The sequence below is a fragment of the Hemicordylus capensis genome, chromosome 4 (genome assembly GCF_027244095.1).
Source record: "Hemicordylus capensis ecotype Gifberg chromosome 4, rHemCap1.1.pri, whole genome shotgun sequence".
Lineage (NCBI taxonomy): Eukaryota > Metazoa > Chordata > Lepidosauria > Squamata > Cordylidae > Hemicordylus > Hemicordylus capensis.
In genome coordinates, this window is record NC_069660.1 from 81507526 (window position 1) to 81535019 (window position 27494).

Below are 27494 nucleotides of genomic sequence, written 5' to 3' on the forward strand. Positions count from 1 at the left end.
CCCTTGCCAGGAACAGCAAAGAGGAAGGACACAGTTAGGGGTGGGGAAAGAGTGCAGCGCAGAACCTTTGGAGCAGAGCTACACTGCAGACTCTGAAAAGGCAAAAGTGAAAGTTTTAGTCTGCAAGTCCTGGGGTTCTTTAGCAGGAGCCTTCTAAGGCATGACAGAATATCCTGTGGGTAAACTAGAATTCTGCCAGAGAGTGGGAAGAGAGAGAAGAACAGATGCAACACTGCCAGCATCCCGAGACAAACCCAAACACTAGGCAGGGCAAGGGGAGAAGAGCAGCAAAGACTAGCTGCTGCCAGGATCTAGAGACAGTTATAATGCTTCAGAGGGTTTTTTATCCAAGATTGCAGTTCCACCTACTCCTTATGTTAACTCAAGGTACCACATCATGGCAGAGCAACAGAAGTAGTTGGAACTGTAAATCAACACATTTGTTCAACATTAATGCCCTTTGGGAACGTTTGCTCTGCTTCTTACTGGGGCCTAACCAGACAGAGCCAGAACTTTGAAGTCAAAAATAGCAACTACTATTTTCTCTTTCTGACCATTTATTTCTGTGAATACAAGTGAGTCATTCAGGTAGGAGGGAGTCCCCCGCCCCTCCGAGGAATCCTCCCCAAGACAGAATACAGGGAGTCCCTGCTCCTTGGAGCAGATCCAACAACAACAACAACATTTAAAAAGGCACACAGCAACAGCATGCAAGCAGGACAACAGGGTCCTATTTCTTCTCCCTGGGCCTCAGTGCAGCAAGAGCTTGTGGTCATCAACCCACGGAGAGCAAAGTCCAGAGTTATTGCTAAGGTCCAGAGATCAGAACAATCAAAAGCTGGGGAGTTATGTGGAAAGGATCAACACTGAGGCCAGCCAAGGCAGTAGGAATGAAACCCCTGGCCTATAGCACCCCACCTGCATACAGAGCAGGAATAGACATCTCTGGGGAGTCTGAGCCCAGAGCAACAGGGGCCACTCACATTCAAGTATGAATGGCAGGGCACCAATGGGGATAAAGGGGACAGAGCGAACAGAAGGCAACATGGAGTGTAGGGAGGACAGGGGAGCAGATTCCCACCTGGTCACAAGGAATACATGGAATTAAATGGAGAGATATGCCCCATCTGTTAGCTACAGAGGGACAGGGTTCTGATTTGGTCCAGCTCTGGAAGGAGCCCAGCCCAGGACAGACACAGGCACTTTGGAGACCTTGGGCTGGATCCAGCACTGACAGTCCAGGAAGCCTCTCCCCCCAGGACAGCTGAAGGCCAGGCAATGTGGGATACAGGGCAGCTGGGAAGATGGCTTGACACTGCAAGACAACAGTCTGTAGGCACTTGGTCTGGCTAAAAGGCCCAGACATGGGGTCAGTTGGTCCGAGTTACCTTGGTCCCACCCACCCCTAGTTGGCTTTGGCTTTGCCATTAGCAATGGCACCGTTCTCATGGAAACCATTGTGCTGGGACTCTTTTGAGACCTTGGGCAGCCGCTTGCCTTTGGTGTACGATTGGTACCAGAAGTTGGAGAAGAGGAGGAAGAAGATGACACCGTAAATCCAGATGAGGTGGATGAAGATGGGGAACTGGTATTTGCAGGTGGGCATGAAGTAGTACTGAGAGACGTGGATGGAGACGATCACAAACTGCAGCTGGGAGCAGAGACAAGGGAGAGGTTATGGGTGGTGGTAACAGTAAAGACAGCAGTAAGCCTTCCCCACCCACAGGAGAGAATGGGCAGACCTAAGGGCAGTCAATTAAAGGGTGGGGTTAGAAAAAGAATGCATCCAGAAGTCTAGCACAGGCAACAGATGCCAATATTAGGCTCTGCAGTTCTTGGCACTCACTAGCCAAGAGAACACACAATGAGGTAGATCAATGGCCCAGCTGGTTTGCAATATTCAGTTTGGAGGTGATGGTATGACTGGCCTGGTCTTCTCTCCCCCACATTACTTACCAGCTGGATAGCAGTGATGTGCTTCTTCCACCACAGGTACTTTTGGAAGGCTGGCCCTGCAGCTGATAACCCATAGTAAAAGTACATCACCACATGTACTACAGAGTTTACCATAGCATGGAATGAACCCATTCCTCCTGCAAAACACAGAAAGAGAAAGGTTTATAAACATAAAGGAACATGGTCAAGTCTGTGCATATGGGCCAGGAACAGAAGAGGAATTAATCTGGGACATGATCTAGAAGTCAGGATATTACAAAGCATCAAAGATGTTAATTCTACAAGCATACAGAAATTTAAATCAAATCATGTGGATATCACCAGGAAAAATTAGAATCAATTTACAAATTACAAATATATTCCTATTCATCTCACAACATGCACCATGCATATCATGTAGCACTCTTAATAAAACCAACATGGTTCCCTAACGCACAATGTTTCTATATACCTATTTTAGAACAGATATTTTACTAGAAATTGTTGGCAATAAATATAGATGTTAAAGAATATATTTGCATATCAATTCTAAAGTGTTCTGCAATTATATTAGCATCATTTAAATAACTGTAGTATAAACACAACTGACTTTAACCAAACCTTTATATCTATATGTTCATCAACTGCTGCATGGAAATTAAATTCTTTTGTTTGCATTAGGAACCATCACAATGAAGTAGAGGTCAAGTGTAGTATAAACATGAAATTATCAAATAGCAGGTCTTGTTGTCAGGTTTGGAGGGAGCAAGGGAGGTGTCCATTTCAGATCTAGCTGAAGTAGAAGCCACTAAGATCTAAAGAGCATCCCTAGCATGCCCCAAATTATACTTATAGGTGTCACTTGATAACCTCCGATCTTACCATGCTCCTTACAGCATGCTTGTGCCTTGCCCAACTAAGTCATCCCAGTAGCAAAACAGACTATTATTATTATTTTTACATTTATATCCCGCCCTTCCTCCAAGGAGCCCAGAGTAGTGTACTACATACTTGAGTTTCTTTGGCCCTGAGATGGCCCAATCCATGCCAGTGGGGACACCTGGATACCTCTAGGCCAAAGATGTGTCACACTGAACATCAGAGATGCATCAGGGCTCAGAGGTCTTTCTTTGGAGAAATACTATACAGGTTTTGCCATTCAAGGTTTTACCAACTGCCATATCTGATACTGAGTGGAAGGAGACATGCCATATGTGACATGGAGTGGGGAGAGAATTCCTTCTTTCCAAGGGCAAGTCAGCTAGCAACTGATTTCTAGCTTATTTCTCTTCTACAGCGTATGGCTTTGCTCTTGTATCATTTTGAGCTACTGCTGGCATCCTTTCTGCACACAGTTACTGCAGTATGCTTGTTTGCTTGAGACACACTGAAGTGTACAGCATTTGTTGGTTTATGGATAGCATTGGGTTGTTTTTGTCCCTCAAGCAGGATTCTAGAAACAGGAAAACTCTTTCTAGCTTAGCACTGGAAAATGACAGCAGGGAGAAACAAGGAATGTGTGCCCATCAGAAGAAAAATGAACAGAGTATATGAGCAACACACACTGCATGTATGCATGATAGAAACTTTAAAGGAGCCATGCATTTGGGTACAGGCCAGAGTTCCTCAGTATCCAAAACAGAGCTAAGCCCCATTTGAATCCATCCCTCCCCTTGATCTCACCTGGGCCAAACTTGGCACCCCACCACCAACTCCAGGGCAGCACTGAGTGGTGGAAAACATGCAGAAAAGTCACTTGCTCGTTCTTCTTTCTTAGGATAAAGATCACCTGGAAGTAAGAGTGCAGAGTGAGAGATGGGTTTCATCATAGGCTTCTGACTTAGTGATATGGATGCAGCATCATCTTGCTATCCTTACTCGAGGAAGTAAAAAAGTAAAGCAGTACTGTGGCAGAGGCCCCAAATGTTGCCAACTTCATTATTTTCTAGGCAGCCTCTTAAATCTCAAGTGTGTTTATAAAGGGACATAAAAACCAAACTTATCCTGCTCCTCCCAGAACAGTATTGGGGTGGAGAGTGGAAATGCTTAAGATCAATGGAGCACAGCAAAGGCAGAGACAGAAAAGGCATCTCTCTCATGCTCCTTTTGGTATAAAAAGTAGCCCCCACCACTAATTTACAGGCAAGTGGGGCTAGCACACAGTTGCCCCAAATGTCTAGTTGACCAACAGTCACCATACATTTGTAGGAAGGATTCATACCAGAAAGACAGGTAGGGCTGATTGGCCAGTCTTACTCTGCCACCACCCTTCCTTAATTCCAGTAGCTCTCAGTAATACTGAGAGTAACAGAATCACACCTGTGCACCCAAATCAAAGGTATCAGAAAGAAGAGAGGTGGAAGCATAAAGAGCCCTTACCGTGTCTATCAGTTCAATGTATTTGGAAAAGATGAAGATCCAGGCTACACGGACCATCTGCCAAAAGAAGGAGCAGAAGTAAAAAAAAATCCTGGCCAGCTGAGCCTCAAACCTCATCTTGAAATACCCATCCATCTCCAGTAAGGTTTATGGGTTGTATTGAACACTAAAGCAGCAATAAATCACATTTTTAAAGCACAGGAGGCCACGAGAGAGAGACAAGATACTAAGGGAAGATGGAGGGGGGCTTACCCGAAGGGCCTGGGGATCTTGAGATGTGTCCACAGGGTCACACCTCCAGGTGTAACCAGTCAGCCAGCCTGACATAAGGAACTGCAAGAAGAAGCCACCAATCAGAGCATACAACTCAAGTATTTGTTCCCCAGTAACTAATAGCACACCCTCCCAATGCACGAAACACTACATGCACCAGCTGTGGTTTCATATAGGACCCTTACTCTGCAGATGTGTTTTTTTGGTACTTGGAAGCTTTCCTGCTCCCCCCCCCCGACCCACTGCCACCACCTTCCCACCTTCCTAGCCACCGCTTTCCCCAGCACCACTTTCTCTCGGCCATCCGGCTGTCCAATAGCCTGCCCTTTCGCTTTTTCACTGGCAGCTCGCTCACAATCTCTCGCAAGAGCTGCCACACATGGGATTAGCAACAGGTATACATACTAGCTGATCCAGTGAAGAGCATCTGCGCCCCTAGATTGCCGCCCCCCTCCACACCCCTGCTACTGCTTTTTTGCCTGCCCGCCCCCACCCTTCTCCTCCCTCTCCTTCCCCACCTGCCCCCATTTCCTTCTTTTGTGCTTCTAGGGGTGCTTTATACACCAAGCTGTTGCAATACAAGTCCAGTTTCATTCTTCAGCCTGATGCTAGTACAGGGGCAGTTCTTAGGACACCGCTCCCTTAACTTTATCGTTAAGAAGATGGAATGCCAAGAAAAATGTTGTAGTCTACCACCATCCTCAAGGGGTGACTGTCAGCCTTGACATAAGGCACGTTTACAATTAGACATAGAAGACTTTACAGCTCATTTCAGAAACATACAATCACACGTACATCTTATGCTGCATAAGAGGCTAATCTGGTCTAGCATTATCAGGTCTAACATGGTTATAAATATGCCAAATGGCTACACAGAATATTGCTTGCAGAAATCCTGCTAAGTGAGCCAAGAGGCACCTTCAAAGAGGAAATCATCCTATATTTAGCAAAGTGAAAGCAACTATCCCTATCCAACTGTAACAAAGCAGCCCTCCAGTGATTGTTGCTGTTTACTTTATGGCTCTTTTAAAACGATGAGCCTTTTCTATGACAGGAAACAATATTCTTTTTTGAAAAGCGGTACATAAATCTCTATCTAGATATATAAATAAATAAGTATAAATTGAGGTTTGCATCACCTTTAGAATTACAAGAACTCAAATTAGAGTTCTCTCTATATTTGCCTTCCATCTTTGGCAATGGGGGCAGATTGTGGAAGGCATTCTTGGTGTGCTGGAAGCACCTGAAGTTCCCTATTCAACTGCAACTTCTAGTAGACTGGGTTGATCTGAAGCCTTAGGGCAGCTTTTTAGACATTCGAGCTTGGCCTCTCAAACCTGTTCAAGAACAGATTACACTTCATCTCCTCATGCTTATCGGTCTTCTTCATGGGATGCATGTACGTCTTCCTTACATGGAGATGTGCACCCTGTATTCACATCAGAAGAATTAGCACCTCCCACATCTGCTGCTATTAATGCAGACCCCAACAGTCTAGCAATTCTTCCTAACCATGAAGTTTTTTCATTTAAACAAGTTGCTCAGGAAATTTGATGTCTTTTCTGGAGGCTTACTGGAGAAGTTTAAGAGGCTGTACTGCAAAGCTCAAAAGATACCAGAAGTGAAGGAGCTACAGAACTATGTTGCAATATTATTATAGATGGAGTGGTTGACAGATAAAGTGTAGGTTATTCTTGTACAACTCTTGCCTCTTGACTGATGAAATCCCAAATGTTCTTGCTGCACTCACAGTGCTTTATATAGCCCAGGATAAGAAGGTGCATGAAGCAGGCAGAGGGTGGGCACTACTAGTATTTATAGCCATATGTGTATGTGTGACAGAGACCTGGTTGGATGCGCTGGGCGGGGTCGGTCTCTCTCAGCTTTGTCCTCCAGGTTTCCAGATCGTGCAGCAGCCCCGCCTCGAGGGTCGGGGAGGAGGTGTTGCAGTCATCTTTCGAGAGACCCTCCCCGTTTCCAGGTGCCCGGTCAGGCAATCTCAGAATTTCTAGTGTTTGTCCTTGAGGGTGGGCCTCCGAGATAGGCTGGGGATTCTGTTGGTGTACAGACCACCCCGCTGCACTTCAGTCTCCCTACCTGAGCTGGCGGGGGTGGTCTCGGAGGTGGCCTTGGGTTCCCCCAGGCTTATTGTTTTGGGGGATTTCAATGTCCACGCTGAGGCCCCCCTAGTGGGTGCGGCTCAGGATTTCATGGCCTCCATGGCAACCATGGGCCCGTCTCAATTGGTATCGGGCCCTACCCACGTGGCGGGACACACTCTGGATCTGGTTTTTGCCGACCGGGAAATAAATGATCTGGAGGTGGGGGAATTTGAGACCACTCCCTTGTCATGGACAGATCATCACCTGGTGGGGTTTAGTTTGACTGCTCCGTCTGCCCTCTGCAGGGGTGGTGGGCCGATTAAGATGGTCCGCCCCTGGAGGCTTATGGATCCGCTTGGATTTCAGACGGTCCTCGGGGAGTTTCCAGTGTCCAGAGCTGGTGACCCTGTCGACGCCTTGGTTGATCTCTGGAATGGCCCGGGCTGTTGACACGGTTGCCCCCAAGCGCCCTCTCCGGCTTGGTGGAGCCCGTTCCGCTCCTTGGTTTTCCTTGGAGCTTAGGGCGATGAAGCAACTCGGACGACAGCTGGAGTGACGCTGGAGGAAGAGTCGTCACGAATCCGATCGAACACGGGCTAGAACCCATTTTAGGGACTATGCCGTGGCGGTGGGGGCGGCGAAGAAACATTTTTTCTCCGCCTCCATTGCGTCTGCTCAGTGCAGGCAAACAGAGCTGTTTCGTGTGGTGAAAACATTGCTCCACACGTCCCCCCGGACAATGGGGGGGGGAGCCATCTACAGCTCTTTGTGATCGGTTTGCCTGTCGCTTTGCAGATAAAGTCACTTGCATCCGTGCTGACCTGGACTCCAGAGTTTTGGCAGTTCCGGCAGACGTGCCTTTGGTACCATCTGGTCCCGTTGTGTTGGATTCTTTTCGGTTGGTGCGGCCTGAGGATGTGGACAAGATCCTGGGCAGTGTGCGGGCAACTTCGTGCACTCTTGACCCTTGCCCTTCATGGCTAATAAAAGCTGCCAGGGAGGGGACAGGCAGATGGCTGGAGGTGATCGTTAATGCTTCATTAAGGGAGGGCAGGATGCCATCGTGCCTTAAGGAGGCGGTGGTAAGACCTCTATTAAAAAAGCCCTCCCTTGATCCCTCCAGCCTGGACAACTATAGACCTGTGTCTAACCTGCCCTTTTTGGGCAAGGTGATAGAGCGTGTGGTGGCGTCCCAGCTGCAGAGGGTCTTGGATGATACGGATTATCTGGACCCTTTTCAATCTGGCTTCCGCCCCGGGTATGGGACTGAGACTGCCTTGGTCGCTCTAGTGGATGACCTACGCCGGGAACTAGACAGGGGGAGTGCGTCCCTGTTGGTTCTGCTGGACCTCTCGGCGGCATTCGATACCATCGACCATGGTATCCTTCTGGGCCGCCTCTCGAGTATGGGAATCGGAGGCACTGCGTTGCAGTGGTTCCGGTCCTTTCTTGAGGGGAGGGTCCAGAAGGTGGTGCTGGGGGACTACTGCTCGGCCCCGTGGCTGTTGGCCTGTGGGGTCCCGCAGGGTTCGGTCTTGTCCCCCATGCTGTTTAACATCTACATGAAGCCGCTGGGAGAGGTCATCCGGGGATTTGGACTGAGTTGTCAGCAATATGCGGATGACACTCAGCTCTATCTCTCCTTGTCATCTGATCCTAGGGAGGCAGTGGATGTCCTGAACCGGGGACAGGAGGCCGTGATGGGTTGGATGTGGGCTAACAAACTGAAATTGAATCCGGATAAGACGGAGGTACTGTTGGTCAGTAGGAGAGCCAATCGGGATGAGGAGATTTTACCAGTTCTGGATGGGGTTGCACTCCCCTTGAAGGAGCAAGTACACATCTTGGGGGTACTACTGGACCCGGCTCTGCTTTTGGAAGCTCAGGTGGAGGCGGTGGCCAGGGGTGCCTTTGCACGGCTTCGGCTGGTGCGCCAGCTGCGTCCCTTTCTCGAGAAGGCAGATCTGGCCACGGTTACCCACGCCTTAGTCACGTCGCGGCTGGATTACTGTAACGCGCTCTACGTGGGGCTGCCCTTGAAGAATATCCGGAAACTGCAGCTAGTGCAAAACGTGGCAGCGAGGGTGTTATCCAGAGCTGCCCGTTGGGAACATATCACCCCCATTTTGAAAGAGCTGCACTGGCTACCGGTTCGTTTCCGGGTCCAATTCAAGGTGCTGGTTTTGACCTTTAAAGCCCTAAACGGTTTGGGCCCAGGGTATTTGAGGGACCGCCTGCTCCCAAGGGTTGCTGCCCGCTTGACGAGGACATCTGAGGGGGCCCTGCTCCGGGTGCCGACAATGAGAGAGGCCCGGCTGTCGTGCACTCGGGACAGGGCCTTCTCTGTTGCTGCCCCCAGACTCTGGAATGCTCTCCCAGTGGTCATTCGCTCCTCAGACTCCATCATAGCTTTTAGAAAGCTTGTAAAGACTTGGCTTTTTACCCAGGCTTTTACATAATCGTTTTTACTGCTGCTTCTGGGTGTTTTTATTTCTTGTACTGTTTTATGCCTGTTTTTATACTCTTAGCATGTTGTTTTTATTGTATGTTTTTAACTTTTGTAAACCGCCTTGGGGCTATATTTTAACGAAAGGCGGTATAAAAATGCAAAATAAATAAATAAATAAATAAATATGTGACTGATAACAGGTGGATACAATACAGCAAGGGAAGGCTTACCTCATAGACTATGTAGAGCGAAAGTGCTACCAAGGAGAAGTTATAGACAACCATGAACTTCTTGAGGTTCAGAGGCTTTCGGTTGGCCATGATCCGTGGCCCCAATGAGAGTACAAAATAGGCATAGCTCAGCAAGATACTTGTCATGAGCCAGGGTGAGCCCATCAGTGGATATGAGGCAATCCGAGGATCTGCAGAGAGAATGAATTAATCAGAGGCATACATGATGGCCCACCAATAGGTATGTTCTTGTTCGAATGGGTTGGTGAACTCGTTGATTCTGGTTTGGACAACCCATGAAGTGGTTTGGCAGTTTGAGTGTGACCCTGGGTGATGCGGGGGGAGCAGCATCTTTAAAAGTGAGTAGTGCAGGTCCTTATCTGTGTGTCCGCTGTTTCATGCGGCTTCCTGCTGCTGCGGCACTCCCCCCCCAGCCACCTGTGTGCGGTGCTGGCATGCACATGGCTTCCGTGTATGCGGAAGTGGAGAATATTACCCACCAATACTTCCACTATTCCAATATAATCACCCAATGCATCTGTGGCGGCATGGATTTCAACCGTTTGGGTGACACCGAAACACACAACCAAGTACTTGTGACACCAGGACTACGGAAGATAGCAATCACAAGGCAGTCCCAGACTTGCCTCCCATTAGTGAGTCAAGAAAAAGTAGTAAATAAGGCTTTGGACAGTTAGTCCCCTGGCTGAGCAAGCCAAGCTCACCTGCTCCCTTCATGAAGTCTTGGTACTTCTTCACTAGCGAGTCCATGGCAGCAGTACTGGCAGTTCTGTACAGGGAGAAACAGAATGAGTGAGAGACTGGGACTGTAATCCCCTGCAAGTGATGCTTTAAACCAGGTCCAGTCACAGTGGAGCTCTGAAACACAGTACTCTAGGGATGGACCACCAGCAGTTTTGATAAAGTATGGGTTACAGCCAATCCTTTTGCTTCCCCTTAACCTTTGCACCTTTTTATTACCTTAGTCAAGACTAGAGATGTGAAGGACCAGAAAGAACACACTGGGGTGTGTGTTTGTGTTTAATTGGAAGGACTTGTTTGTATCCAAAAAATTGGAAAACATTGGTTTATGAAATATTTTCTTTGGGAATTATGTACAAAATATTTAAAAAGTGTTCAAATATATTAATATAACGGAAAGGTTTTCTGGCCTTTACTCTTCCTTAGGGATGTGCATGAAACCAGGCAGGGGAGGCTTGAAGGCGGTGGTGGTGGTTCTGCTTTAAGGGCAGGGGAGGATGCGCTTACCCCTCCCTCCACTTTCCCCCCGCCGGTGCTCCATGTTTTAAAAGGCCACAAGGGCGGCAGCGTACCTCCCTGCCGCCCCGTTGCCACCTTTACTAGAAATAGATGGAAGTATCTGATGCACCTGCACGTGCCGGGCGCAGGCACATCGCACACGCACACACACACCCGATGTGCGCACATGCGTAGGCACGTTAGATACGTCCACCTACTTCCAGTAAAAGAGGCAATGGGGTGGCAGGGAGGTGTGCAGCCACCCCGGTGGCCTTTTAGAACACAGAGCTCTGGTGGGGGGAAAGCGGAAGGGGAGGAAGTACACCCTCACCTGCCCTTAAATCAGAACCCCTCTACCTTCAAACCGGCAGAACCGCCTGCCATTCAGACTGGTTCAGAGGCCCATAAAGGGCCTCCAAACCAGTTCCATGCACATCTCTTCTCTCCCAAGTTTCTTGCTTGCTTCAGATTCCTCCACCTTCTGCAGCATGTGAAATAAATTGGTCTATGCTTAAAAATATACCAGATTATATTTCTAAAACGAATATATGAAAAGGTAGGCTTGTCTTAATCCAGGCAATTCAGTTTCCATTAGTACTTAAAATGATAAAAATGATAAAAATGATGGATCAGAAACTGGCGATAGTGATAGCTCAGAAAATGAGACTGATTAGACAAAGTTTCATGTGGCAAAATTGAAAACCCAGACCCAAATAAAAACAGGACATGTGTAGTTGGAAGAAACTAGGGTCACTTTATTGAATAAATTACAAACCTGCATCGAGGAATTGAACTGAAGTGCGGGTATCCCCTATGTGGGTCAATCTCATAGGAGGTATGCCCACAGGAGGGCGAAGGACCAGGCTTTGATTCGGCTCGGAAGTGGTCTGAACCTTATCTCTACTATGAGGTTACCCCAACGAAGGGACGCATGCCAGCCCGCCTCAACCCAGGTCACGAGGCACTGGGTGACATTCGCAAGCATGCGTCCGAGTGAGAGTGGATCTAGCCCGAGAGTCGTGAGATCACCAAGCCTTCCTCCGTATTCCCATTCACCATAATGGCCCTCTAGCCCAACACCATTACAAATTAATCTACCCCCCGCCCGCACTCATCTGCCACAGAAGCAAGGCAAACCTCGGTTTAGCCATGCTTAACCCACCCATCAATAAGCTTACTAATTCCTCGCTGCAGGTCCCACAGGAATATATCGTTCCCACGGTCAGACAAATGGACGCCATCTAGCTGGTACCAGGAAATGTCCTGAGGCAGAATCTCAGAATGCCAGATCACACATCCACGGCCTATCTCATGGTTAACCCCACGTCTAGCCCAATTAAAACATCGGATGCTACCATGGCCCCGCCAGTGCAATCTTGGAATCGCATTGGACCAAACCAAGCTGATATCCGGAAACCGGGCTTTCAGCTTCAGAAAATCATCTATTGCCTGTAATATAAGAGCTTTGCCACAAAGCAAGCCAATATCATTGCCCCCCAGATGAACCCCAATATATGAGGAACTCCCCTCTTAGGAAAAAAACTCAGTCCACATCATTCCATGACGACCCAGCCAATTGACTTCGCCCACACCAGCAAGGCCCATCTGGGTACCCATACTGGTCATGTGAGCTCTTCTACTAGCCTAGAACATGTAACTGTGCTCGTATATCAATATCCGATAAGGAGGTTGTGGAATTCCTGAAAATGAAAGAAATAGTCTTGCACTTATGCAGGCGCTCATGTTCTCTGATTGGTCTACCCACAACATGTGATGGGGGACCAGTATGGTGACTCGCATGCCTGCTTCCTGGGCCAAGCCTGCAGCTCTGTCTGCTGCTCACCTGGTATCACCATGAACACTGTGAAAGGGCTGGGGAATGGCTTTGTATTCAATAAGTCTCTCCCCACCCTCCACAAATCCCTTTTTCTGAAAGAGTGCTTTCTGTATTTGCTGGACACAATGGAGGAGAAAGTCCAGAATGCATAACAACTTTGTTTTACTATAATGTTGATAGTGGCTTAGATGCAGTACAGCATCCCCACTGATCTAAGAGTAGGATACACATACTTGTTCTGTGCATCCCCAAAACATGTCCATACCTCTACTGAGGGCTCCTTGGAAGAAGAGCAGGATATAAATGTAGTAAATAAATAAATAAGCTTGCAAGGCTTCCATGGCTCTTAAGAACTGAATCGTCGTTGAAGTGACAAGCTTCATATTGGAAATAACGGGAGGCTCATCACTGCAGCAATGACACAATCATTAGTAGTGACGGAGCCTTTGCAAGCTTGATGGAAAAGAAGATGTGGTTTTGGGATGCAAAGAATGAATGTGCTCATCCCATTCTTCAATTGGCGGGGCATTGCATGGTATGTAAATGCAGGGCTCAAGAAATCCATTAGTCTACTTGTCCAAGAAGAGTGAAAAAAGATGCCTGACACGAAATGTACCAACATAGCTCAAGGAACCATCTGAGGAAAACATTTTGTCTGGCTGTTGACCTGAACCAACATTTCTTGACCTTTGTGGAAGCCAGTTTCTCTTTTTTTTTCTGGTTTCAACATCAACTATGAGAAGCATGCAAGAAGCTGATGTTGAACACAGAAGAAACTGGCTTATAGAGATGCTTGATTCCTTGGCATTCAGCAGACTGCAGTCCATTTGTAACAAAAATTAAAACATTTAGAACTAGATACCAAATATGATCAGTGTTATAAGCAAAGCAAGTAATACATAATAGTGATGTTCATGAACCGGTTCGGCATTCTATTTCTACAATGCCGAACTGGTCTGAATGCAGAGGGAGGGTGTCCTTACCTCCCCCGTCACGCTTCCCCCACCAGCGCCGCTTCAAAAGCTGCTGGCACAGGGTGGCTGTATGCCCTCTTGCTGCCCCAGTCAGCATAATACCAGAAGTGGCCTGTGCATTGTGCACACGCGTGGGCCACTTCTGGTATTACGCTGACCGGGGCAGCAAGAGGGTATACAGCCACCTTGTGCCAGCAGTTTTTGAAACAGCGCCGGAGGGGGAAGCACAGCAGGGGAGGTAAGGACACCCTCCATGCACATTAGAAGGAGCCCCCCCCCCTCCGCCTCACTAATAATAAATGCTCCTAAACAAAAGTGACTTTAGACTTGTAAAAGGTGTTAAAAGAAGTGTTGCATATATTTCACACACACACCCAAAAAACCTAGAACACACCAGGTTTTTCTCATAAATTCAAAGCTTCTGGAAATGTTACATCTTTAATTAAGACAGCAATATGCCGCAGTGCATCTTCCCAATGTAAAGCTGCTGCTCCTGCTATTGCTAGCTTGTGGGGATTGGAAGAAAGGAGAGATCATATGGTCTTAAACAGTTCCCCTTACCAGGCAGCATGATCATTAGGATGCTGTGCCTCTCCAACCATCTCAGCTGCCCATAAGAGTTACCTCACAGCAATATACAGGCTCCCATATTAGGAAGAAAAGAGTTCAGCCAAGTACAGGCATCAGTGTGTCCAGAAGACTCGGGCTTGTGGGCAGGCCTGAGTCTTACCTACCTCCAAGATATGGATGAGATGTACAAGCCATGTGCTCTTCCCAAAAAGAAAGTGAACAGACATACTCTGCATATGCTATCTGAAGTGGAATACATTTCTCATCTTCGTGAAAGCTCTAAATTAGCAACAATTAGCCCCTTTCCCAGACCTAGATTAGTCACTATCAGCTCACAAAGAGGGTAACACCCTCCTCAAACTAATCCCTCACCAGCAAGTGCAGGACAGCCTCTGCCTGGCGATCTAGATTAGAGAGGCAACCCAGCTTGCCAATTAGTAATTATGTCCAAAAGGTGGCAGTAAAATAGATAGTTTTTATACACAAGCCCCACCTTCAACTTGCCAGGTTTTTAATAACAGCTTCCAAGGAGTCATTTTATTGTGCTGATTCAGAGAACCTCCTCTTTCCTCCAGTTAAAGCTTCTGGCCCTCATGTAAAAGTGTTTGGCCCCTACATCCCAAGATGGTTGTATAACATCTCAAGGGCCAGCAGTGCTTTTAGTGAGAGGAAGTTCTTGATGAACCCAAGTATCAGGCTGAGGAGCTACACAGCTGTTTCAGCATTTTATGTCAAGTCAAGCACACCTATATGCTCACACATGCAAAGCCTACTTTCTCTGCTGTAGCAAGTTCAGAGACAGCAAGAAAGATTGGACCCGACGCCAAACATTATCAGAAGCTGTTTTTTTAGGCAGTCTGCTCAGCTATAGTAGGTTCCATTGACACATGGGCAATTGCCATTAACAACTCATTCATTCCTACTCAATAAGGATGTTGGCTTTTGTTCATCCTATCTAAATATCTTAAATGCTTCCAGTAGAATACCTCACATAAGCAGGGGAAATCTACCAGGGAGACCCAAGTTCAGATTCCCATTCAGCCATGAAACTAGCTGGGTGACTCTGGGCCTGTCACTTCCTTCTCAGCCTAACCTACTTCATAGGGTTGTTGTGAAAGAGAAACTCAAGTATGTAGTACACCACTCTGGGCTCCTTGGAGGAAGAGCAGGATATAAATATATAATAACTATAATTACAATTGTACAATTACAATAACTGTACAATAATTACAACAAAAAGCAGCTTTACTGGGAACAGCCTATATTCTGCGATGATATCTATAACAATTGACAATAAAATTCTGGCATCCCAGGTCCTTGGGAAGGACTCGATGTCTGGATAAAACAAACCAGTCAATAACACCTGTCTGACTGTGTAAACAAGAAATAATAATAATAATAATAATATGCAAGTCCTAATTTTTTCTTCATATAATTAACAGTAGAGCAAGCAAACAAGGGGATAATTTTCTTATATTAAACTTTACAATATCAAAACTTGTTATACAAATTTGAATATACAAAAGGCTATATATCCTGCTTGATTTGCATAATAAGAAGGAAAAACCAAGCCCCTAGAAGATAGCAATCAAGTAGGCCATTAAGTAGTACAGGTGAAACTTGAAAAATTAGAATATCGTGCAAAAGTCCATTAATTTCAGTAATGCAAATTAAAAGGTGAAACTGATATATGAGACAGACGCATTACATGCAAAGCGAGATAAGTCAAGCCTTAATTTGTTATAATTGTGATGATCATGGCGTACAGCTCATGAAAACCCCAAATCCACAATCTCAGAAAATTAGAATATTACATGAAACCAATAAAACAAGGATTGTAAATAGAACAATATCGGACCTCTGAAAAGTATAAGCATGCATATGTATTCAGTACTTGGTTTGGGCCCCTTTTGCAGCAATTACTGCCTCAATGCGGCGTGGCATGGATGCTATCAGCCTGTGGCACTGATGAGGTGTTATGGAAGACCAGGATGCTTCAATAGCGGCCTTCAGCTCTTCTGCATTGTTTGGTCTCATGTCTCTCATCCTTCTCTTGGCAATGCCCCATAGATTCTCTATGGGGTTCAGGTCAGGCGAGTTTGCTGGCCAATCAAGCACAGTAATCCCATGGTCATTGAACCAGGTTTTGGTACTTTTGGCAGTGTGGGCAGGTGCCAAGTCCTGCTGGAAAATGAAGTCAACATCCCCATACAGCTCGTCTGCAGAAGGAAGCATGAAGTGCTCCAAAATCTCCTGATAGATGGCTGCGTTGACCCTGGACTTAATGAAGCACAGTGGACCAACACCAGCAGATGACATGGCTCCCCAAATCAACACAGACTGTGGAAACTTCACACTGGACTTCAAGCATCTTGCATTGTATGCCTCTCCATTCTTCCTCCAGACTCTGGGTCCTTGGTTTCCAAATGAGATGCAAAAGTTGCTCTCATCAGAAAAAGAGGACTTTGGACCACTGAGCAACAGACCAGTTCTTTTTTTCTTGAGCCCAGGTAAGACGCTTCTGACGCTGTTTGTTGTTCAGGAGCGGCTTGACAAGAGGAATACGACATTTGAAGCCCATGTCCAGGATCCGTCTGTGTGTGGTGGCTCTTGATGCACTAACTCCAGCCTCAGTCCACTCCTTGTGAAAGTCCCCAAAACTTTTGAATGGCCTTTTCCTGACAATCCTCTCCAGGCTGCGGTCATCCCTGCTGCTTGTGCACCTTTTTCTTCCACACTTTTCCCTTCCACATAACTTTCTATTAATGTGCTTTGATACAGCACTTTGGGAACATCCAACTTCTTTTGCAATTACCTTTTGAGGCTTTCCCTCCTTATGGAGGGTGTCAATTATGGTTTTCTGCACAACTGTCAAGTCAGCAGTCTTTCCCATGATTGTGATTCCTAATGAACCAGACTGAGAGACCATTTAAAGGCTCAGGAACCCTTTGCAGGTGTTATGGATTGATTAGCTGATTGGAGTGGGACACCTGGAGCCTACTGTTGAACCTTTTCACAATATTCTAATTTTCTGGGATTGTGGATTTGGGGTTCTCATGAGCTGTACGCCATGATCATCACAATTATAACAAATTAAGGCTTGACTTATCTCGCTTTGCATGTAATGCGTCTATCTCATATATCAGTTTCACCTTTTAATTTGCATTACTGAAATTAATGAACTTTTGCACGATATTCTAATTTTTTGAGTTTTACCTGTATATTAACTGAGAGCACATCATGCAAGATCAATCATTTTTTACTAAAAAAGTGGAAGTGATACCACTTAGTATCCTTTCATGGTTTAACTATATGGAAAATATCCATAAAAGCCACATTTGATAGGCAGGTTTTTCCATATACAGTAGTTGTCTAGTCCCATACCACTGTTCCCTCTGAGGCATGCGCACATGTATGCACTCAAGTTTTTTAGTGTCTGCTCAGTTAGTTTTAGATCCCACTCAGGTTGAATCAGGAAGGCCCCACTCTGAATGCACATGTGTGCACACTGCCTTGATACAGCCATCCAGAACAAAATGCATTCTACACAGAGATGAAAAAAATTACAGGAACCACTGTAAGATAACAAGCAACAATTAGAGAGAGGCCAATACCCCAAGCTAAAGAGAAGACAGGAAGGCCTAGCACATACCAAGCAGAACATGGCTAATAGAAATGCTGGCTAGCTTACAGAGAATAAAGCTCAGAATGAGCTATTGGGGTGAGAGACTGCAGAAAGACTCATCACACAATAGCCACAGCAGAGTTGAGGACAGCAACATCTTGAAAGAGCAGGCCATATCTCTTCAAACTGGGAAGTGACTAAGCAAAGGAAGGACAATCCCAGTACACCATGGGGCTGTAGGCAATAAGCTGTCAATTCTTCCTAGTTCCTTTAAGCAAGACTAAGAAAGCTCACTGCCCATTCAGCTTTCCTGACTGAGGTCAGAGTAGAAGAGAACTGCCCTACAAAGGAGGCACAAGGCAAAAGAAAGACTGTGGTGCTGTCCATATAGCTTTATATGGACAGCTCTCTTCTGCTTCCAACAGAAATTAGCAAGATGCTCTGATAAAGAGGTGCTGGAAAGAAATGTGGTCTAGAGAGGCACTTAAGAGCCATAACTGGAAGTATTATTGTTATGCATCCTCTACATAACCACACCCCAACAGCAGTTCAATTACTATGAGAAGAGCCAAGTTCAGAGCAAAATGATTCTGACTCTGGTAGAAGTCTCTTGCCCAGGTCATCTAGCTAGGCAGCAAGCATTCCACAACACCAAGTTTCTAAAGGTAAACCCCTCAAACACACAATATGAAAGCATTCCAAACTAGGGAAAACTATAGTGAGCCAGTTATTCCTCCTGCTTGATCACATTTGAGTCTTGCTGATCGAAGTCTAAGCCCGACATTCGGCAAGACCTAGGAACAGCACCCTTTGCACATCAAATAGCACACAGAGCCCAGACTGCTGTCTTGCCAAATCAGCACTGCATAGACACAGAGCTTGTTCTTGCTCCATTACATATGGGTGCAACCTGCTTAGCCTGTTTGAGAGGAGGAGGGAATTCAGCACAGCATTCTTACATCCCCAGACTCTAGCCTGTGGACAATGATGCCTTACTGACACACAGGCTGAGGAAATAGTACAAACTTTATCACCCTTGAATAAACAGAAAAGTGTAAGGGAGACTCCAATGTACAGTAAAATCAGGAGGTATTGCCCAGATACCACCTACTTCTGGCCTCAATACATAAAGACAGGTCAGACTAGAAGGTCAGCCTAGGTAGGAATCTTCCCCAGTAACATTCTGGCTATTGCTACAGGGAGTAGGAAAACCTGAACCCCAGCCTTTGCCCAAGGGAGAGAAATGCTTCAACAGAGATCTTTCTCCAGTACAATGAACCGAGGCTCCCAGCACAATGAAACAGCCTCAAGGCAAGTGAGATGATGTCACACATCAGCACCTTGGTGCTACAATTATCAGAAAGACTAGGAGCCTGGAAACCATCCCTTTCCCAACACATGCAAGGAGCCAAGGCTATATAGACCAAAACAAGAACCCACCCACCCTGTGGTACATCCAAGGAGTTACAGTAGGCATAAATATTGGGATCAAGCCCAGTTGTGCTTCTGCTTCTACAGCTGCAACTTTTTATCCCTAGATTCCAGCTCCACCCACCTTTGCAAACAGGGTCCTGGCAACACTATAGCAGACACATCAGCCTCCTAGCGCTGTTGCATCTCCAACCCACAAGCGTTCTGAAGCGAACACAAAGCTCCGCACCCACATGAGTGGCTTGCATAGAAGTGTTGTGCCTGGTACTGCCACCCACATGGGAGCAGGAGGAATCTCTCAATAGCATATTGATGCATAGAGATGGGGGAGGGGATTGGAATGCTCCTAGGACTGGCCTGCCAAGAGGGGCCACACAAATCATCCAGAGCAACAGCAAACAGGCAGGCCTGGAATGGCAAGCAGTCCTTATAGACAGAAGAGTGCCAAGCCCAAGTCATCTCTCTGTACCCCAAGCACTATCCTGGTCACAACACATACAGGATTCTCAACAGAACTTGTCCAAGCTTTCCATTCTGTTTCCAAGTATACAGGTGAAACTCGGAAAATTAGAATATCGTGCAATAGTCCATTAATTTCAGTAATGCAAATTAAAAGGTGAAACTGATATATGAGACAGAAGCATTACATGCAAAGCGAGATAAGTCAAGCCTTAATTTGTTATAATTGTGATGATCATGGCGTACAGCTCATGAAAACCCCAAATCCACAATCTCAGAAAATTAGAATATTACATGGAACCAAGAAGACAAGGATTGTAGAATAGAACAATATTGGACCTCTGAAAAGTATAAGCATGCATATGTATTCAGTACTTGGTTTGGGCCCCTTTTGCAGCAATTACTGCCTCAATGCGGCGTGGCATGGATGCTAACAGCCTGTGGCACTGATGAGGTATTATGGAAGACCAGGATGCTTCATTAGCGGCCTTCAGCAATTCTGCATTGTTTGGTCTCATGTCTCTCATCCTTCTCTTGGCAATGCCCCATAGATTCTCTATGGGGTCAGGTCAGGCGGGTTTGCTGGCCAATCAAGCACAGTACACTGTATACTTTTCAGAGGTCCGATATTGTTCTATTCTTCAATCCTTGTCTTCTTGGTTCCATGTAATATTCTAATTTTCTGAGATTGGGGTTTTTCATGAGCTGTACGCCATGATCGTACAGGGGAGCCACAGAAAAAGTCTAGTCCCAAAGCAGGAATCCCAAACGAGCTGGCAGCAACCATAACCAGACCTCTCCAGAAGATCGTAGTAGGCGGCAGGGTTCATGACAAAGGCACTCCCAATCTGATTGATTGATTAAGCGCCGTTAAATCGATGCCGACTCTTAGAAACCACATAGAAAGATTTTCTCCAGGATGATCTGTCTTCAACTTGGCCTTTAATGTGTTGCAGTGGTGCATTCACTGCTGTCGTAATCGAGTCCATCTACCTTGCTGCTGGTCGTCCTCTTCTCTTCCTTCAACTTTCATACCTGATATTTCAGGGGGAGTGTAACCCCATTCAGAACAGGCAAATTATTGGTTTGTCTCAAGTAGAAAAGCCTTCAGTCATATACCTCAAGGTGCAAGCAGTAAACCTGACCTCAGTACACATATTGCACCCCCCCCCCATTCCTTCATTTAACTCTAACTCAGCAACAGCCGGGCAATAACTCAGCAAGAGTAACATAATAGATAGATGTAATGCACTGAGCGATATTCACAACACAACTCCACAGCAAGTGAAATCGCCCCACAGTCCAAGGACAGTCTAATGGGATGGTCTAGAGAGCTACTTCACAGAGCATAAGAATTTTACTTCTGATACATTGGTTGGCTTACTAGAGCTGGTGAACACAATGAAGTTAGTACCAACATCGCCTATATTTTGAAGCAACACCACTGAAGCTTGGCTACCACAAGATGTGGTGACAGGCTAGATGGCTTTAAGAGGAGTTTAGATAAATGCATGGAGGACACATCTATCAATGGCTACTAGTCAGAGGCAAATGCCTCTAAATACCAGTTGCAGGGGAGTAACAGCAGGAGAGAGAGCGCATGCCCTCAGCTCTTGCCAGTGGGCTTTCCAACAGCTGGTTGGCCACTGTGCGAAACAGGATGCTGGACTAGATGGGCCTTGGGCCTGATCCAGCAGGGCTGTTCTTATGTAAGGACAACATATTTCAGCTGAAACACGTCTGGCAATTCATCAAAACAGCAGTTATTTTAGCGTTTGGACTTCTTCAATTCCAGAATTTACAACAGGAATGCAGCATTTGATTCTTTATGGAATGGGTTCATACCAGGATATCTGATTATGTCTTAGGCATGAACTAGCTATTGGTAGAACTAAAGTAAAAAGTAAAAAGTGATACTAGGGATACTGGTTTTATTTCTGAACAATTTCTTATAAACATTATTATATTTTGAGCATCTTATAGGTATTTTAATTCAAAATAATATATTTCGATACATTAGATCAGGGGTGGGGAACCTTGGCACTCCAGCTGTTGTTGAACTACAACTCCCATCATCCCCAGCCACAATAATTGTGGCTGAGTTGTAGTTCAACAACAGCTGGAGTGCCAAGGTTCCCCACCCCTGCATTAGATATATACATTTGGGTTCTTTTGTGTTTTGTCTTTGTATATGTGAAAGTAGTCACAGGTCTTTTTTAGGGGGTGGAGAATTTCTGGTTAAATAAATCATCTGGGATAATTAAAACCACCAATTAAAGACACATATTCCCAGTAACCAGACCCACTAAGTATGTGCCAGCCCTGCTTGCAAGTGTACCAAGGTACATTCTGCTTCTGGTGGGTACCAGTGAGGATGTGGACAGCAGCCTCTTTCATTTCTCAGACCAGTAAGTAAGAAAAAAAATTCCAAACCTGTGAATTATGGCATGACCCTTCCACACAGATCCCATCCAATTACAAACTGTATCTGACCGATTTCATATATGCCATTTAAAAGTGCTTTGCAGTCCCACCCTTACTGTTTGTTCAAAAGAGAGAAATGCAGTTTTAAGTGTGTTTGTATGAGGATTTTACATTAAACTGCAAAACCATATTCCTACATGCCCATCAACAGCATTTCAACTTTTGCATGTTTTGTGTTGCCTGTGAACAGATGCATTTCTCTCTAAAGCCCAAAACTTCAGATTCTGCTCAAAACTATAGGATGGGGAAACTGAAGTGTCTAATATAAGAGACATTTAGAACTTTTTAAAGCATATTGATGAGGCTCACCAAGTTTAGAATAGGTGGGATTGCAAACAGTGCAAAGGCTCCTAGAGGTTTGATGCTGACAAAGATTTTTCCATCCGACTTCACCTATAGATCAGCATCCCAAGATGACACCAAAAGGCACCAACATCCCACATCCTATCAAGCAAGTTGTCTGTTCTACTGCCAGCTAATTAAAAACAGTTATTAACTTCCAGATTTTCTGAGACCATTATTACAAGACTAATTTCTCCTAAGGCACAGCCACAAATAAAGTATTCCTAATTCCATTAAAACAAATCCATGGGAACAGAGAAGGCTGGTTGGATGAACTTCAAGAGGATCATTAGAAAGCAACTTATAAGAGGATGGCAGAGCAGAAGATATGTCCATAACTTCCTGAAGTATCAATCAATCTTTATTGTGGTCATAGACCAGCATAAAATATAAGGGGTGAAGACATATTACATATTCATTCATTCGATTTCTATACCGCCCTTCCAAAAATGGCTCAGGGCAGTTTACACAGAGAAATAAGAAATAAATAAGATGGCTCCTTGTCCCTAAAGGGGTCACAATCTAAAAGAAACATAAGATAGACACCAGCAACAGTCACTGGAGGTACTGTGTTGGGGGTGGATAGGGCCAGTTACTCTCCCCCTGCTAAATAAAGAGAATCACCACGTTAAAAGGTGCCTCTTTGCTCAGTTAGCAGGGGTTTATTAAAAGTAAAAGTAGATATTACAAGCCTAAGGGTGCACAATACAAGCATATAATGAAAGACTATGATGTATCATCTGTTACTGTCTGAAAACAGCTCTAGCACCTACCAGGCAGATCAAGCCCATAGCACTATGATTGCCATTATTTATTTATCTATCATATTTTTATACCGCCCAATATATACATCTCAAGGTGGTGTACAAAATTTTAAATATTTAAAAGTTAACACAGATTAAAATACACAAGAAACAATTAAATATAGCATAACAAATTAAAATTTTAAAAATTAATTCTGATTAAAAGTTTGAGAGAACAGGAGAGTCTTGAGGATCTTCCTGAAAATAAACAAATGAGATGCTCTTATTTCAGCAGGGAGCATATTCCAAAGCCCTGGGGGCAGCCACAAAGCCTGGTCCCGAGTTGCCACCAAATAAGTTGGTGGCAACTGTAACTGGACCTCTCCAGAAGATTGTAACAGGCAGCAGGATTTATGACAAAGGAGGCATACTCTTAAATAGCCTGGACCCAAGCCATTAAGGGCTTTATAGGTAATAACCAGCACTTTGTATTTCACCTGGAGACATATCAACACCAGTGCAGTCCTTTTAAAATCAGTGTTATGTGGTCGCTTCAGGTTGTCCCAGAGACCAATCTGGCCGCCACATTCTGTACCAATTGCAGTGTCTGGACTACATACAAAGGCAGCCCCACATAGAGAGTATTACAGTAGTCAAGCCTGGAGGTTACCAGCATATGTACTGCTGTTTTAAGGTCATTTACCTCCAGAAATAGATGTAGCCAACGTATCAGCAGAAGCTGATAAAAAGCACACCTGGCCACTGCCTCAACCTAAGATACCAGTGAGAGCTTTGGATCCAGGCACACTCCCAAGCTACATACCTGATCTTTGAGGGGGAGTGTAACCCCATCCAGAACAGGCAGATCTATACCATCTCTCGGGTCCCATCCCCCTCAGTCAGCACCTCCGTTTTATTGGGGTTCAACTTCAGTTTGTTACCCCTCATCCAGCCCATTACCACCTCCAGACGGGCATTTAGGGAAGATATGCCATTTCCTGATGAGGTCGGGAAATAGAACTGGGTGTTATCAGCATATTGATAAAACTGGTGGGCCACTGTGCGAAACAGGATGCTGGACTAGATGGGCCTTGGGCCTGATCCAGCAGGGTTGTTCTTATGTTTCTTACCCTGCACCAAACCTCCTGAGGATCTCTCCCAGTGGTTTCATATAGATGTTAAAGAGCACTGGAGACCATATGGAGCCTTACAGAACTCCACACTTCAGTTCTCGCATTGCAGAACAGCAGTCTCCAAGTGACATCATCTGGAATCTACCAGAGAGGTAGAAACAGAACCCTTGTAAAACAATGCCACCCAATCCTACCTCCCTCAGGTGGTCCAGAAGGATACCATAGTCGATGGTATCAAAAGCCACAGAGCGATCCAAAAAGATCATCAGCAACACATTCCCTCTGTTGATAGCCAACTGGAGATCATCCATCAGGCCAACCAAGGCCACAGCCCACATGAAAGCCAGTTTGAAGTAGGTCTAGATAATCTACATAATCCAAAACTGCCTGGAGGCAATAGGTCACCACCCAATCACTTTGCTCAACTATGTTTAACTCCTGGAAGAGTTTATGTGCTTTTACATATTTTTTTTTTTTAAGAGTCAGTTCAATAAGGCTTTTTCTAATACTGGCTTTTTCTCGCCACACCGGGGAAGCCCCTCATGTTGGCTATCTGCCTGTCACGTTTCCGTTAAAGACACAGAAGCCTTGCCCGAAAAGAGGCTGACTGGCGACACATGCCCTCACCCCCAGCTTCAGACAACGCTAAGCCCGAACCTGGCCCCGTTTTCTCGAGCCAGCGAGTTGCCCAGGAGAACTACGCTGCAGCGACAGATTCCTCCTTCTAGGTAGCTCCCTGGCTGCTTTCCCTCCTGACCGACTCGTCAGACAGAGCCGCTCCTAGGAAGGCCATTTCCCGTCCCGGGCACCGAGCTCCAGTTACACCCCGCAGCAGCCGCACCAAAGGGTGCGCCTGGCACCATTAGCGCCGGGGAAGGGAAGAGCTTCCAGGGCCGACTCCAGGACTTGACCCTGGCAGCTTCTCGCCTCCCAGGGCCCTGCGCTGCTCCTGTCAAGTTGGCGAGCTCACGCCACCTCCCCGAGGCGCAGCGCGCGGCAAAGAAATGCCTTCCCCTCAGTTGGGCGAAAGCCGGGACGGCTCCCGTCCCAACGGAGAGAAGAACCGGGGAGGCCAGACCGGGCCCAAGCCGCAACTAGGGCGTGGCTGGCAAGGGAAGAGGAAGGGAGGAACCGCGTGAAGCCGGGCAGATTCCCAGCTGTGACCCCCCTCAGGGGCCCAGAGCCGCGGCCTCCCGAGGCGGCCACCAAGCCTTCCCAGGAGCCAGACTCACCCGCCTGGCGATCAGGGAAAGAGGCGGACCCGGTAAATCCCTGAGAGCCGCTCGACCACTTCCTCCTCTGCAGACCCGCTCCGGAGTCACCCCAGAGTTAAAGGGGACCGCCCCGAGCGCTCCGCTGTTGGTGATTGGCCGCGCCGCTATGACTCCAAGCTACCTCACAGAGGAGGAGCCGCCTTTCTCCCTCGCCTCGTAGGAAAGCGTAGGAGTAGGAACGCCGTTCACTCGATGTTGGGCTGGGCTGCGAGCGCGTCCTCAACCTCCAAAGGGGAGTTGTTGCGGCACCCTGAGAGCCCTGCCCGAGGTCAAGATGAGTCAGTACTGCATGAGCATGGAGTCCTCATTCGCGCCCCGCTCCGGAATTCGTTCTCAAGAGATCTCGACTTCCTCTCAAGGTGATCATATGCATGCTTCCTCGCAAGTTTACTCGGATCCTTGGAACTTGTTTTGTGCATACGTTTCCCACCTTCAGAGTCACTTTCTAGACTCTCTGCTTCTTCTATACTTTGCCAAGAAACGGAATCCTCGAGATCAAACAATTGATAAGCAATTTGTTATAGCATACATTATATTTTCCTAGACTACCAGGCTGGGATTGAATTAACACCGCCCTGTTCGGTACAGGCATGACTGTATGTAACATATTTTTACACCGCCCAAAACACAAATTATCTGGGCGGTTTACAAAACATTAAAAACAACCAATAAAAAGACTGACACATCTTGATCCTACCTTCATTTAATATCATCCATTGCACTGCAGCAAATGTCACTTTGGGGGCAGGTAGCAGCTGTGGGAGGAGGGGAGGATTTTTGTGAGAAAATGGTACGGAAGTAAAGGGCTAGACCCGCGCGTGGATTCCGATAGGTCTGCTGTCGCTTATTTTGAAATTAAGCATAACTAGACAACGGGCCATTTAATGTCAAGTTTAGGTAGGCTGCAACTTTGCTGCTAGTCAGGAGCTTCCTGACAAGTCCAATAATTTCATTCCTTCTTTTACAGAGAAAGCGGCTGCCCTGTTATTCCTTCATTGTACTATTCCTGTTATTCCCTGCTAACTGAGCAAAGAGGCATCTTTAAAATGTGATTCTCTTTATTTAGCACAGGGGGAGAGCAACTGGCCCTATCCAACCCCAGCACAGCATCCAGTGGCTGTTGCTGGTGTCAAGTTTATGCTTCATTTTTAGATTGTGAACCCTTTGGGGACAGGGGGCCATCTTATTTATGTATTATTTATTTTTCTATGTAAACTGCTTTGAGAACTTTGGTTTTATTTATTTTATTTAACATATTTTTATACCGCCCAAAACTTGTGTCTCTGGGCGGTTTACAACAAAGCAAAACAAACAGAAAAAGCTAAAACATTACAACAATTTACATTTTTTAAAAACAATATTTTAAAACTATTAAAACGATATTTAATTAAAAGCCTGGGTGAACAGATGAATCTTTAAAGACTTTTTAAAAGCTGTCAGAGATGGAGAGGCTTTTATTTCAGTAGGGAACGCATTCTAAAGCCTTGGGGCAGCAGCGGAAAAGGCTCATTCCCAAGTAGTCACGAGATGAGCTGGTGGCAACTGCAGACGGACCTCTCCTGATGATCTCAATGGGCAATAGGGTTCATGACAAAGAAGACATTCTCTTAAATACCCAGGGCCCAAGCAATTTAGGGCTCTATAGGTTAAAACCTGAACTTTGTATGTTGCCTGGAAACTTAGCAGCCAGTGTAGCTCTTTCAATACGGGAGTGACATGGTCTCTCCGAGATGAACATGGTCTCTTCAAGATGACCCAGAGACAGTAGTAGTAAAATAAACTAAGCCCTTACTAAACAGGGTCTCTCCCTTTATTACCAATGCAGCTTATATACAGTGTGGGAAGAGCAGATTTCCTTGTCCTTTCAGTTAGGGTTGTAATTCTGCACTCAAACATTTGGTCTCAACAAAATGGTCACAGTTTCAGCCCAGCTCAGGCCATGCAAGCGAGTTAGGATCTTGTTTATGTAGTTTGTATTGTTGTTGGTCTTTGAC

At 46.0% G+C, this 27494-nt stretch overlaps 1 protein-coding gene across 3 annotated transcripts; it reads right to left on the reverse strand.

Moving 5' to 3' along the window:
- Positions 1 to 539: 539 nt before the first annotated feature.
- On the reverse strand, positions 540 to 26217 carry ELOVL1 (ELOVL fatty acid elongase 1). Of its 3 annotated transcripts, none has more exons than XM_053245443.1 (8): positions 26198 to 26217; positions 10094 to 10158; positions 9369 to 9559; positions 4567 to 4647; positions 4315 to 4371; positions 3619 to 3724; positions 1957 to 2093; positions 540 to 1651 (listed from the first exon to the last, which is right to left on the reverse strand). In XM_053245443.1, the coding sequence occupies exons 2-8, from the start codon at positions 10137 to 10139 to the stop codon at positions 1406 to 1408; spliced, it is 864 nt and encodes a 287-aa protein (XP_053101418.1). In that variant the 5' UTR covers positions 10140 to 10158; positions 26198 to 26217; the 3' UTR covers positions 540 to 1405. The 3 variants fall into 3 exon arrangements, with proteins under 3 accessions (XP_053101418.1, XP_053101417.1, XP_053101419.1); XM_053245442.1 differs by lacking the exon at positions 26198 to 26217 and adding an exon at positions 25459 to 25817; XM_053245444.1 differs by lacking the exon at positions 26198 to 26217 and adding an exon at positions 24884 to 25128.
- Positions 26218 to 27494: the final 1277 nt, after the last annotated feature.